Source organism: Lolium perenne, chromosome 4, assembly GCF_019359855.2.
Source record: "Lolium perenne isolate Kyuss_39 chromosome 4, Kyuss_2.0, whole genome shotgun sequence".
Taxonomy (NCBI): domain Eukaryota; kingdom Viridiplantae; phylum Streptophyta; class Magnoliopsida; order Poales; family Poaceae; genus Lolium; species Lolium perenne.
This window is the reverse complement of record NC_067247.2, coordinates 199,242,421-199,254,355: the sequence shown is the minus strand read 5'-3', so window position 1 is coordinate 199,254,355 and position 11,935 is coordinate 199,242,421. Positions and strand designations below refer to the sequence as shown.

Here is an 11,935-nt window from a genome sequence, read left to right as displayed (position 1 = left end):
AACTGGTTTGTCCCAGATCGGTTGGTGTGGATTTCAGCGTCTCCTACCTCGGTGGTAGGGCGCCCACCCCTGGGCCTTGGTGTATTGCCATCTCGGTGGCATTGGGCGTGGGCCGGTCCTCTTGCTGGTCGGTGTGGTGCCAAGCGGTGTTGTGCTTGCTTGTGGTGTGCCGGCCTTTGGTGGTCGGTGGCGTGGCTGCGAGGGCAGTCGCCTCTTTCTCAGCCATCAGCCTACAGGGGGATGTCGCTGGGGTTGACGAGTGCCATGGTTTCACAATGGCGGACATGGTGGTGACGCACTTACCACCCGGGGGGTGTGGGGTTGTCGTGGCTAGGCATTGAGCCCTTCTTTCCTGCCATCAGTGGCAGTATGGTAATGCAGATGGCGGCCATGGGTGCGCCCTCCGCTCGGATGCGTGTGAGCCGTGGCAGTTGTGGTGGTGGCTTCTTCTGGTTGGTTGCTAGACTCTAGTGTCGAGTCATTGTCGAAGCTCGTGGGCGCGTTGAGGGTGCTCCATGCGTGAGTACTCAATGGGAGCATCTCTGCTTTGTGATGCCCTTCGACTCCAGCTAGTGGCACATGGGCGGCGTGGCGTCATCTCCGCCACCGCGACCTTTTGGCCACACCCTCGACACAGATGGTGTCGGTGCGTAGTGTGGTCTCGGATGCGTGTTGTCATTCGATTACGTCGATAATGCAGTGTCGCTGCTGGGTATGTGGACGAAAGCCGTTTGATTGCTCCGGGTGGCCTCGAGCTGGTATGTCCCTCCTGCGTTTCATGGGGCTCTTCCTTGTGATCGATGTGCTTGGGTCACGATGAGTTCTTCTCATCGACCAACCGTCCGTAGGTTTGGGGGTTGGCCACATTTTTTTCTCCTCGGTCTTGTGTGTTGTCGGTGTTTTTTTCCTTATCCACCCGTGTAACCTCGTTTATTCTGGTTCATTTGAACCCATCTTGTAGAGGCCAGAAAAGTTTCATAGGCAACTTAGCTGAATATATGTTCAGGATGGCTGATGCCTGCCGTAGTCACATAATCAGGACGAGACCAAACTATAGAGCCTCGATTCGTTCCATCGTTAGGCTTTTTGAGCATCTAAGGGCATATACAATAGGGGTTGATGTCAACCTTCTCTTAGCCTAGACACGTAGGATTTTTGCTTAGTTGGAGGAGAAATAAATAAGAAAGTGAAGGTTATCTTCTCTTAGCTAAGATATTATCTCTTAAAAAATAAGAGAAGGTCATTTTATGCGTTGTACGATATGTCTTTCCTTAACAAATTATTTCTTACTAAAAAAATATTATTTATCATTAATTGATAGGGATGAAAATAAGAGATAATGCATCTCTATTGATTTCTCTAGATGACGTAGAAAGTTAAGGGAAGGCACGCCTTCTATTGTGTACGTGCCCTAATAACCTCCTGAGGTCACAATCTAATCTTAACACATTCCATGTGCCTCAAGAGCCATCTTAATTAATGCTATAATTCTCATATAAAAATTATTCTACTGCTAAAAGTAATTTGTATCTATGTCATCTAGAAAAAAGTTTATATCTATGTGAGGTGGATAGGATACGGCTGCTGCTTGGCAATTACATCACGGCTTGCGTCACTGCCTACTAATTCTCGCAAGCACTACGGCCTTGTCCTCGTCGATTCAGCTAGTGAGGGGGCCAAGCCAAGCAGAGCTTCCTTCTTTTTTTTTTTTTTTTTGAAAGAACTTGTATTCATTCAACCAGTAGTAAGGATACAACACAAAGACGCGCACAAATACAAGAACACAAGAAGTGGATACATAAGGAGAAACCGCTGAGGGCCCTCGTCTTCGTCTACCTCCAGCCGTCGAGAGGAACCTCCACCAGCGCGCACTGCGACGAAAGCGCCCACGACGACGAACCTTGGAGGCGGATGAACCCCTAGCCAGAAGGCTTTGAAGAGCCGCAGTAGCCACCAACTCCGAAGAACTGGATCTGAGACGTACTGAAAGGACATCGGCCGGCGACACACGCCGAGTTCAAGCCGCTTCCGATCTGGCCACAAAAGACCAGATCCCTCCCCCGCAAACCGCCCAACACCCTCAGCAGCACCTCCACCCGCACCACCCGTTATTGAAAGCGCTGACATCCTCCGCGCCATGGCCAAGACCATTGCCGGCACCAACACCAGCTCAAATCTCAGAAAGCCAGAAGACAACCAGCGCCGGACTCCTATACAGCTGGCCAGATCCCACCAGAACCGACCAGAACTAACCTCCACAGCCTCCCTAGCGGCGCCGGAGCTAGCTACGCCAGGACGGGGACGGAGACGGGAGGACAAAATCCACAGAAGCGCCGCCGCCCCCGACTCCGCGACGCCGCCAAGGAACCAAAACGCTCCCCACCGACAAAAGCACCGCGGTCCGGCCCGCCTCCCGACGCCCAAAGGGCAGTCGGAGGCGAGTCGGACTGGCGGTCTCGCCGGGGGAGCGAACGAAGCTCGAAAATCGCCTCCCAGTCGCCTCTCACCACTGTAGCAAGAGGATAAGACGAGAGGAATGAGCCGGGGTGGAAGGGCTTCTTAGCAGAGCTTCCTTCCACTCTCATTCGACTGTCCCAACAAATGAAATTTCATTTACCGATACAATGCATCAGAGTGCACTATATATACTAGCTGGGTGCGTCTTCCCTTGATCATCATCTCCATCACAACATCGATCATCTCAGATCTCACCTATATACACTAGCTCACTCACTCACCGCTAGTTAAGCCAGCTCGACCGACATATGGCGCAAGGAGGAGGAGAGGCAGGGACAATTCCTCTGCTGACGCCGTACAAGCTTGGCCCCCACCTCGACCTGTCCCACCGGATCGTGCTGGCGCCGCTCACTCGGCAGCGCTCCCCGGGGAACGTCCCGCAGCCGCACGCCGCCGTGTACTACGCGCAGCGCGCCACCGCCGGTGGGCTGCTGATCACGGAGGCCACGGGGGTGTCCGACACGGCGCAGGGCCACCGGCCCACCCCGGGAGTCTGGACGACGGAGCAGGTGGAGGCCTGGAAGCCCATCGTGAACGCCGTCCACCAGAAAGGCGCCGTGTTCTTCTGCCAGCTCTGGCACGTCGGGCGCGTCGTGGGTGCCCTGCGGCCGGACGGGACGACCGCGGCGGCGCCGCCGCCGGTCTCCAGCACCGACAGGTGGATCGCCACCCCGCGGATGAACGACGGCGTCGAGGAGGAGTTCGCGGCGCCGCGGAGGCTCAGCGTGGAGGAGATACCCGGGATCGTCGACGACTTCCGAAGAGCCGCCCGGAACGCCATCGACGCCGGTACGTCGAAGCACCAGGCACGGACGAGCTCCTCTGCTCGCCGTTCATACTTCACTACTCTGTACTCTGTTCAAGTGTTCATGCTCTGCTTTGATTGCTCGGTCCGTCCATGTCCATTGCGTGTATGCTGCAGGGTTCGACCTTCGACGGCGTGGAGATCCACGGCGCGCACGGGTACCTCGTGGAGCAATTCCTCAAGGACAGCGCCAACGACCGCAACGACGACTACGGCGGCACCCTCGAGAACCGGTGCCGCTTCGCGCTCGAGGTCGTGGCGGCCGTCGCCAAAGAGATCGGCGGCCACCGTGTCGGCGTCCGCCTCTCCCCATTCGCCGACTACATGGACTGCCACGACTCCAACCCGCACGCCCTCGCGCTCCATATGTCCACCAAGCTCAACGACCACAGCATCATATACCTCCACATGGTGGAGCCGAGGATGGCGCGCACGGACGGCCGGCGAGTGGTACCGAAGCGACTGCGACCGTACCGGGAGGTGTTCGAGGGGACCTTCATTGCCGCCGGTGGTTACGACAGGGAGGAGGGGAACAAGGTGATCGGCGAGGGGTACGCCGACGTGGTTGCTTTCGGGAGGTTGTTCCTAGCGAATCCGGACCTTCCAAAGAGGTTCGAGCTTGCCGCGGAGCTCAATGGGTACGACAGAGCCACCTTCTACACTCCCGACCCCGTCATCGGCTACACTGACTACCCGTTCCTCGCATGACCATCCATCGTTCGGGCTAATTTGTGTTTACTTTTGTACCGCTGGTATCAGCAACTTTTAAAACTACTTGTGACTAGTTCTAGGATTTCACCCTCAGCGGCCAGCGGTTAGGTTACTATTCACCAGGAGATTTGACCATAGTCTCTGGTGGGGTTTTTTTTAAATAACCATATAGTATTTCATTAGACAATTCTTTTACAGAGTTTTTTTTGCATATGTATTAAGACACTCGGCCTGAATTCGAAATTGTCCAGAGTTTTATATGTTGTTTTCATTGCAAAATGATGGGTCTCCTCCGGTAACTTTTCAATTACAAGTACGAGAATTGAAAGGTCACCACACGAGCCAAATATGTGTGTTAAGCAACTTTGTACAAGGAACCTCACAAGACGTAAAATAACAATTCCACTCTTGGAGAAACTTGTGCCTCGCTAAAACATGGTCCGTCGTCCTCCACCGCCACCATGGTAGTGTTGAAAAAAGAGGCGAATGGCGGCCATACATTAGATCTGGGAGAGCACCATCGCATTTAAAGAAGCTTTTCGAGCCGATGAACAGGGCATTCGCAAGCGACAGGCTCGAGATTTTGTGACACGTCGGCCGAGGATCTTCCATGTGGTCACCAAATTCCAACGACGGCATCTTCACCTGACATAGTCGAAGAAGAGAAACGCCGCCGCATACCGCCATCCACATGCCCAACTGCAAGACGCCACACACAACTGCAGTAGTTGGCACGATTGTCACCCGCGAGAGTGTCGAACGCCAACCACCGAACACAAATCTCACCAGATCCGGAGACCAGCGAGACGACCAGGCCATCCGACGTCACCGGTTGGAGCGACGCCGAGATGGAGGAAGTGCGGAGGCAAATTATTACGACACGACGTAGTCTCCTCCATAGAAACGGTGCCTCAAGAAAACACCAGGCAACACAGACTGCAGGCCGGAGCATCACTCCGGGATCGCCACCCCCTCTCGTCGCCGAAGCGGCCTTCAGAGGAGGCAGGACCAGCGACTTGGCCGACGTAGTCGGGAGCAGATGGTCGCCGCCCAGATCTCTTTTTCCTAGAGCGGTTCCTTTGGGCGGACATTTCTTTTTTCGGTTTTGGAGTGGGGCTAGTCTCTGGTGGTTGGATTCATGTTTTGGTAGAATGTTTTGAGGTTACCGATCCTTTTTCTTTTTGTTGTTGAGGCAATGCGTCATGGCGCTTTATTGAATACAGAGTATAGTAAACCATTCAACACAAACGGTTTGATGAATCCCAGAGGATCACCATCCCAAACTAAAAAATGTTGTGACATATAAGCAGTCCTAGCTAATTGATGCGCTACTTAATTTGCATTCCTCGGATAATGCCGAAACAATATTTTCTTCATTGTGCTAACTTTTGTAAAACAATCTTCCATGATCGCGGAATATGGGCTCTGAACCTCGATCTCACCATTACATGCTTGGTTCAGCTCCAAAGAATCACACTCGATACACACGTTTGTGCTTCCTAGCTGCTCAAGGAACTCTTCACCTGGTAGAAGAGCCGGAGCTTCGGCAGTCGCAACACTAAGAATATTATCAAGGACACATGCCATACCGACGATTGCTTCTTCCTGTGTTTCCGCAGGACTGCTCCTATTGCCCCTGATCCATCGGCATGGTAAGACGCATCGATGTTCAGCTTGTATGATCCCAGTGTTGGTTTTGCCCATGTAACTTCTTTCTGTTTAGACTTCGACTCCGCCATATTAAAATTTTCTGCAAGTGTTTGGATTGGGAAGTCCAAGCTACACGGTGATGCCACATTTTCTCCTTTACCCCATTCCTTTCTTTGCCACCAGATATACCAGCAACTTACTGTGTCGAGTTCTTGTAAACAGAGTTGTTCAAGATTTGGAGACATGCTCTTAGGATTACAGAAAATATACTCTAGCACCACTGATCCGGACATGTCAAACTTTAGAGCATGTTCAATATTGGAACTCAGCCCCAGTTCTTTAAAAACATCTCTTGCTCTAGGGCATGTAAATGGGCTCAGCGGACGAAAGTTAAACATATTCAAGAGGGGGAAAATAATACGAAATATTTTCATTTAATTGCAAATAGAAAACACAGGAAAAAGAAAATATTCCAGTTAGAGCAACAGGAGGGAACTATAGTTGGAGAAGATAATTTAAAGGTCTACATTACGGAATTTTATAAAAAAATGTTTGGGGCACCGGAATTAAGTAATATTTCTTTAGCAGAGGAAGTGATTCAAGATATACCGCAAATTTCATCAGTCGAGAATGAGATCTTAACAGCTCCTTTTTCGGAAGAGGAGGTGTTTGAGGCAATCTCACAGATGGAACTTAATAAAGCTCCTGGACCGGATGGTTTTCCGGCGGAGTTTTATCAAAAGTTCTGGAAACTAATAAAGAAGGACTTGATGGTGCTATTTAATCAGTTTAGTGCTGCTTTATAAACTTAATTTTGGCGTGATCACTTTACTTCCCAAGAAAGAAGATGCGGTTCAAATACAGCAATATCGACCTATTTGTTTGTTAAATGTATGTTTCAAGAATTTTACTAAAGTTGGAACTAATCGAATAATGGGGATTGCCCCAAGAGTTATAAAACCGACACAATCCGCTTTCATGCCAGGTCAAAATATTTTGGAGGGGGTGGTCATTCTTCATGAAACAATCCATGAGTTGCATACTAAGAAAATGGATGGGGTGTTGTTTAAAATTGACTTCGAAAAAGCATATGATAAATTGAAATGACCCTTTTTGCAACAAACATTGACAATGAAAGGTTTTGCTCCGGAGTGGAGTAGAATAGTTCAGCAGTTTGTTCAAGGAGGGAGTGTTGGTGTCAAGGTAAATGATGATATTGGTCATTATTTTCAAACAAAAAGGGGACTAAGACAAGGGGATCCGCTCTCTCCGATGCTTGTTAATATTGTAGTAGATATGCTTGCCATTTTGATTGAGCGTGCTAAACAAGATGGTCAAGTAGGAGGACTCATCCCGCATCTTGTTGAGGGTGGTATCTCTATATTACAATATACGGATGATACGATCTTTTTTCTAGAAAATGATCTACACAAGGCGGTTAACATGAAATTGATTTTATGTCTGTTAGAAGAGCTCTTGGGCCTTAAAATTAATTTCCATAAAAGTGATATCTTTTGTTTTGGAAAGGCCAAGGACGAGAAGGACCAATATAGATAGATCTTTGGATGTGATGTTGGTTCACTTCCCTTTAGATACTTGGGTATTCCAATTCACTATCGAAAGCTTAGGAATTCTGATTGGTATCTGGTGGAAACCCGATTTGAGAGCAAGTTGGGATGCTGGAAAGGAAAAATTATTATCCTATGGTGATAGGTTAGTCCTTATCAATTCAGTTTTAACTAATCTACCAATGTTTATGTTGTCTTTCCTACAGATACCTGTTGGGGTAAGGAAACGGTTGAATTTTTATAGATCTAGATTATTTTGGCAGTCGGATGAGCAGAAAAAGAAATATAGACTAACAAAATGGAATATTGTCTGTAGACCTAAAGATCAAGGGGGTTTAGGTATTAAGGTTCTCGACATTAAGAATAGATGTTTATTAAGTAAATGGCTTTTTAAACTTCTTAATGAATACGGGGTGTGGCAAGAATTGCTACAGGCCAAATACTTAAGATAGAAAACTCTATCTGAGGTTCAGGCTAAGCCTACTGATTCTCCCTTTTGGAAGGGGCTGATGGGGGTTAAGGATGATTTCATTTCTAGAGGGTTTTTCAAAGTAGGAAATGGAATAAGTACATGATTCTGGGAAGACATTTGGTTAGGAAAAGTGTCTTTAGCACATCAATATCCGACTTTATATAATATTTTACATCACAAAAACGTAATTGTGGCTCATGTGTTGGCTCAAACCCATTAGTTTCAGACGGGTTTTGAATGGCAACAAATAGACTTCTTGGTTACAATTGTGTCGTAAATTAATGAGGGTAAATTTAAATAAAGACAATGACGTCTTCGTATGGAATCTCACGCCAAATGGTTTGTTTACGGTCAAGTCTATGTATGAGAATTTAATGAATGACCATACCCCTTATCTGAGAAAGTATCTCTGGAAAGTCAAAATACCTCTAAAGATAAAGATTTTCATGTGGTTTCTAAGTAATAAGATTTTGTTAACTAAGGATAACCTTGTGAAACGACATTGGAATAGGTGCACAAAATGTGTTTTTTATGGTGAAGAAGAAATTATTCAACACCTATTCTTTGAATGTCCGTTAGCTAAACTATTGTGGCGTATAGTAAATTTCACATATGATCTTCCACCGCCAACCAACACTACCAATATGTTTGGTAATTGGTTGAATGGCGTAGATAGGCAATCTAAGGCGTTTATCCGTATTGGGGTCTCTGCCTTATGTTGGTCTATATGGAGGGTCAGAAATGACATCATTTTTAACAAAAGAAAATCTTTTCATTTTTTTGCAGGTTATCCATATGGTGTCGCATTGGGTTCAGCTCTGGGCTCTTCTATCGCCGGAGGGACAGCGGGATGACATGGTTTCTGGATACACACGGCTCCAGATGGTCGCTCAGGATATTTGGTCCCAGGCTGGTTGGTGGCATTTTAGGCGACTCTTTTGATATGTTTTCAGAGTAGTTCGTGCTTGTTTCGCTGGTTGATTTTTGTATCAATTCTTGGCGATGGTTGAGTTGTAAAACACTGATGCTTTCTGAATCTTTTAAATAAATGGCCGTGTGCATCCCCATTTCAAAAAAAAGATGTAAACAACAAATGACTAATACTTCCGAACCTTGATGACACACTGGACATTGTGCGGGTACCTTGATGTGTCTCTCTTCTAAAATCGTCATCCCTGGCGCTACTCCAAGCAAAGCTCTCCAAAGGAAAATTTTAACGTTGCTCGGTACTTGCAATGCCCACAGCTTGTCCCATACTAGGTTAATTTCAGAGGAACCCTCACCATTTCTTCTATTAGATCTGACACCAATAGTAGGTCGATCGAACAGTAAAGGTGTAAGTCTTTGTTCTATGCCATGCAACGAAATCATCTGATAGATGATCACTCAATGAAATTCAAAGAATTATTTCCGCATCAATCTAATGAAAATTATCGTGGATAAGAGTCTCAACCCATTTATTTGTATGAGGGTCAATAAGGTTGTTTACTATATGCAACAACAACTGCCCCTTCTAGTGACAACCTTCCTCGTTGGGATACTAGAAATAGAAATCCAGTGATCCTCCTAGATATTTATTTTGTTTCCTATTCCAACCTTCCATATATATCCACGTTTAAAAGTTTGTATCCTGGCGATAATGCTTTGCCATGTGAAAGAGAAGCCCTTCTTGGACCCACATTCAATAAATCGCTAGCAGGATAATACTTTGCCCTTAGAACTCAAGCACACAAAGATTCCAGGTTTGTTAGCAATCTCCAACACGACTTAGCAAGCATAGCAAGATTGAAACAATAAAGGTCTCGGAAACCCATCCGCCTAGACTTAGGAATACAAAATTTCCACCTGGCGAACCAATACAATTTCTTTTGGTCTTCAGAATCACCCCACCAAAAGCTGGCCATGCCATGACTGATGTCCTTACATAGATTAAGGGATTTTGAATAAACCCATTGCATATACTGGAATAGACTGAATAATTGCTTTCAACAAAATGTCATTTCCTCCCATCGATAAAAATCTTTCTCTATTTCCACCCATTAAAACCGTTCAGTAGCTCTTTCTAACAAATACCCTAAGCTTTTTTATCGATCCAACCCCATCATAGCTGGTAACCCAAGATATTTATTAAAGATTCCCTCTGTCATTACTCATTACATTTAACTCCTCACAGATTTGTGCCTTCGCCTCCACATGAACATTGGGCTAAAAATATGCTGCATTTTGGCTCACTCACCATTTGTCCCGAACTTGCACAATATTGTCCTAGAACATGTCTTAATGAGATTGCATTAATCATATTTTCTTTCATTAGTATAACACTACTAGGAAAAGGCTTATAGCCGTGCGGGTGCCCCGAGCTACCGCCGGCGCGCCAAAAAACTGGTCTGTCGGTGCTATATTACCATCGGCGCACGAAATTTAGGGGTGCCGGTGATGCCCAAATACCACCGGCGTACCAAAAAATTGGTGCACCGGGGGTAAGGGTCGCCCAGGTCCTGGCCAAGACAGAGGCGTGCCCTCCCCTTACCGCCGGCCTGCCACCTTTTTGGTTTAAAAAAATTTATAGGAATTTCAAAAAATAAAATCCTTTGAGATGACCATGTGTTGTTATGTGGTCTAGTTGTTCGAAAAATTAAAAAAAACATGCAATTTCAATACATTATGCAAAATAGCGTCATGTTTTGGTAAAATGGCTTTTCTGGTTGCATACGATCTCCAGTGAAAAACTTTATTATATGAAAATGTACTATGGAAATTTGGCATCCGATTTCAACGGACGTTGGCCATTTACCAATTTTTCACATTCCTCAAAATCAAAAAGGAAAACGGAGTTTTTTCAAATTTTAGAAAAAGTTGTAAACAAATTTCAGAAAAAAAACTTACCACCGGCGCACAGGCATATTGGTCCGCTGGCTGTAACCTTCAATATGAATAGGTGCCACACCTTTTCATTCTCCTTCTTTTCCACTTCTCCCTCACTCTTCTCTTTTCTTTCCCCTCCTTCTTCCCTCCTCCAGCCGCCCTTCCTCTCCATCTTCCCTTGTGCCTCACAACGAATAGAGGCGGCACGGCGACCACCACCACCTCCCTGCTCCGATGCTGGCGACAACCACCTCCTCCTCCTACCGATGAAGACCGGGACCTCATCTTGGCGACGACCACGTCCTCCTCCCAGTGACGACCACGTCCACAACGACAACCAGATCTAGATCGTGATTTTTTTGAATTCTGAAAAATGTTACCGCCGGCGTACCAGTATAGTGCGCCAGAGATATTTTCACTACGAGCGACACACTAGGAGCTGCGCCGGTGATAACGCGTTACCACTAGCGTGATACTGCTGGCGTACCAAATATTTCGCTTGTGCGCCGGCGGTAGCCTATTTTGGTGTGCCAGCAATAAGGTGTTTCCGAGTAGTGTAAGGGAATCATCAGCAAATAATAGATGAGAAACCGATGGTGCATTTCTCTGAACACCTTCAATGCCACGAACCTCCTCTTCATGAGCCAAAGCACTAGACAAACCTTGACGGAGCCCCCATGTAGTAATAAACCCCTCCATTTCTTGATCATTGAAAAGAAGTTTGCATACAAATATTGCATGTCCCGCTGGTAAGAGCATCTCCTAGGTTTTCGAGGGGACCTTCATTGTCGCCGATGATAACGACCGGGAGGAGGGACTGAGGGCAACAAGGTGATAGGGAAGGGGTACAATGACCTAGTTGCGTCCGGGAGGTTATTCCTAACGAATCGGGACCTTCCAAAGAGGTTAGAGCTTGCCGTGGAGCTCAATATGTACAACAGAGTCGTGGTTATCTTCTATGCTACACATAGTCGCAACAAAAAACAAGAACTATTTTGTAGGAGGTTAGAGAAAACTACTCAAAAGTGTAAAAACTTGCAATCAAAATCGAAAGGGTGTTTCAAGTTGAAGGACAACCGATATTTATGCACACACACAACAAAAACCTTATATGGTGTTAGGTCTGGATGTGGAAAGTCAAATGGAAGAACCGAACAAAATGTCTATTGTAAAAAGTGGGTGGGGTCCAAAAGTCACAATTCAAAGGCGGTGATCAAAGGCTACACAAAATGGAACACACTCAACAAGACAAAATGGGGTTAGTGCGACCAAGAAAAATGAGCAAGAACAAAAACTGACCTAACGTAGACTATGCTCGATGTCGCACGCCAACACAAGAGAGACTGT

General features: G+C 46.7%; 1 protein-coding gene across 1 annotated transcript; it reads left to right on the top strand.

The window, feature by feature from the left end:
- Positions 1-2,602: 2,602 nt before the first annotated feature.
- Positions 2,603-4,291, top strand: LOC127295188 (uncharacterized). Its single transcript, XM_051325088.2, has 2 exons — positions 2,603-3,306; positions 3,440-4,291. Exons 1-2 carry the CDS (start codon positions 2,766-2,768, stop codon positions 4,009-4,011), a joined length of 1,113 nt encoding a protein of 370 aa, XP_051181048.1. The 5' UTR covers positions 2,603-2,765; the 3' UTR covers positions 4,012-4,291.
- Positions 4,292-11,935: the final 7,644 nt, after the last annotated feature.

Coding starts and splice junctions, on each gene's coding strand:
- LOC127295188 (XM_051325088.2), top strand. CDS start 2,766: ATGGCGCAAGGAGGAGGAGAGGCAGGGACAATTCCTCTGCTGACGCCG. Junction 3,307..3,439: donor CCGGAACGCCATCGACGCCG/GTACGTCGAAGC, acceptor TGTATGCTGCAG/GGTTCGACCTTCGACGGCGT.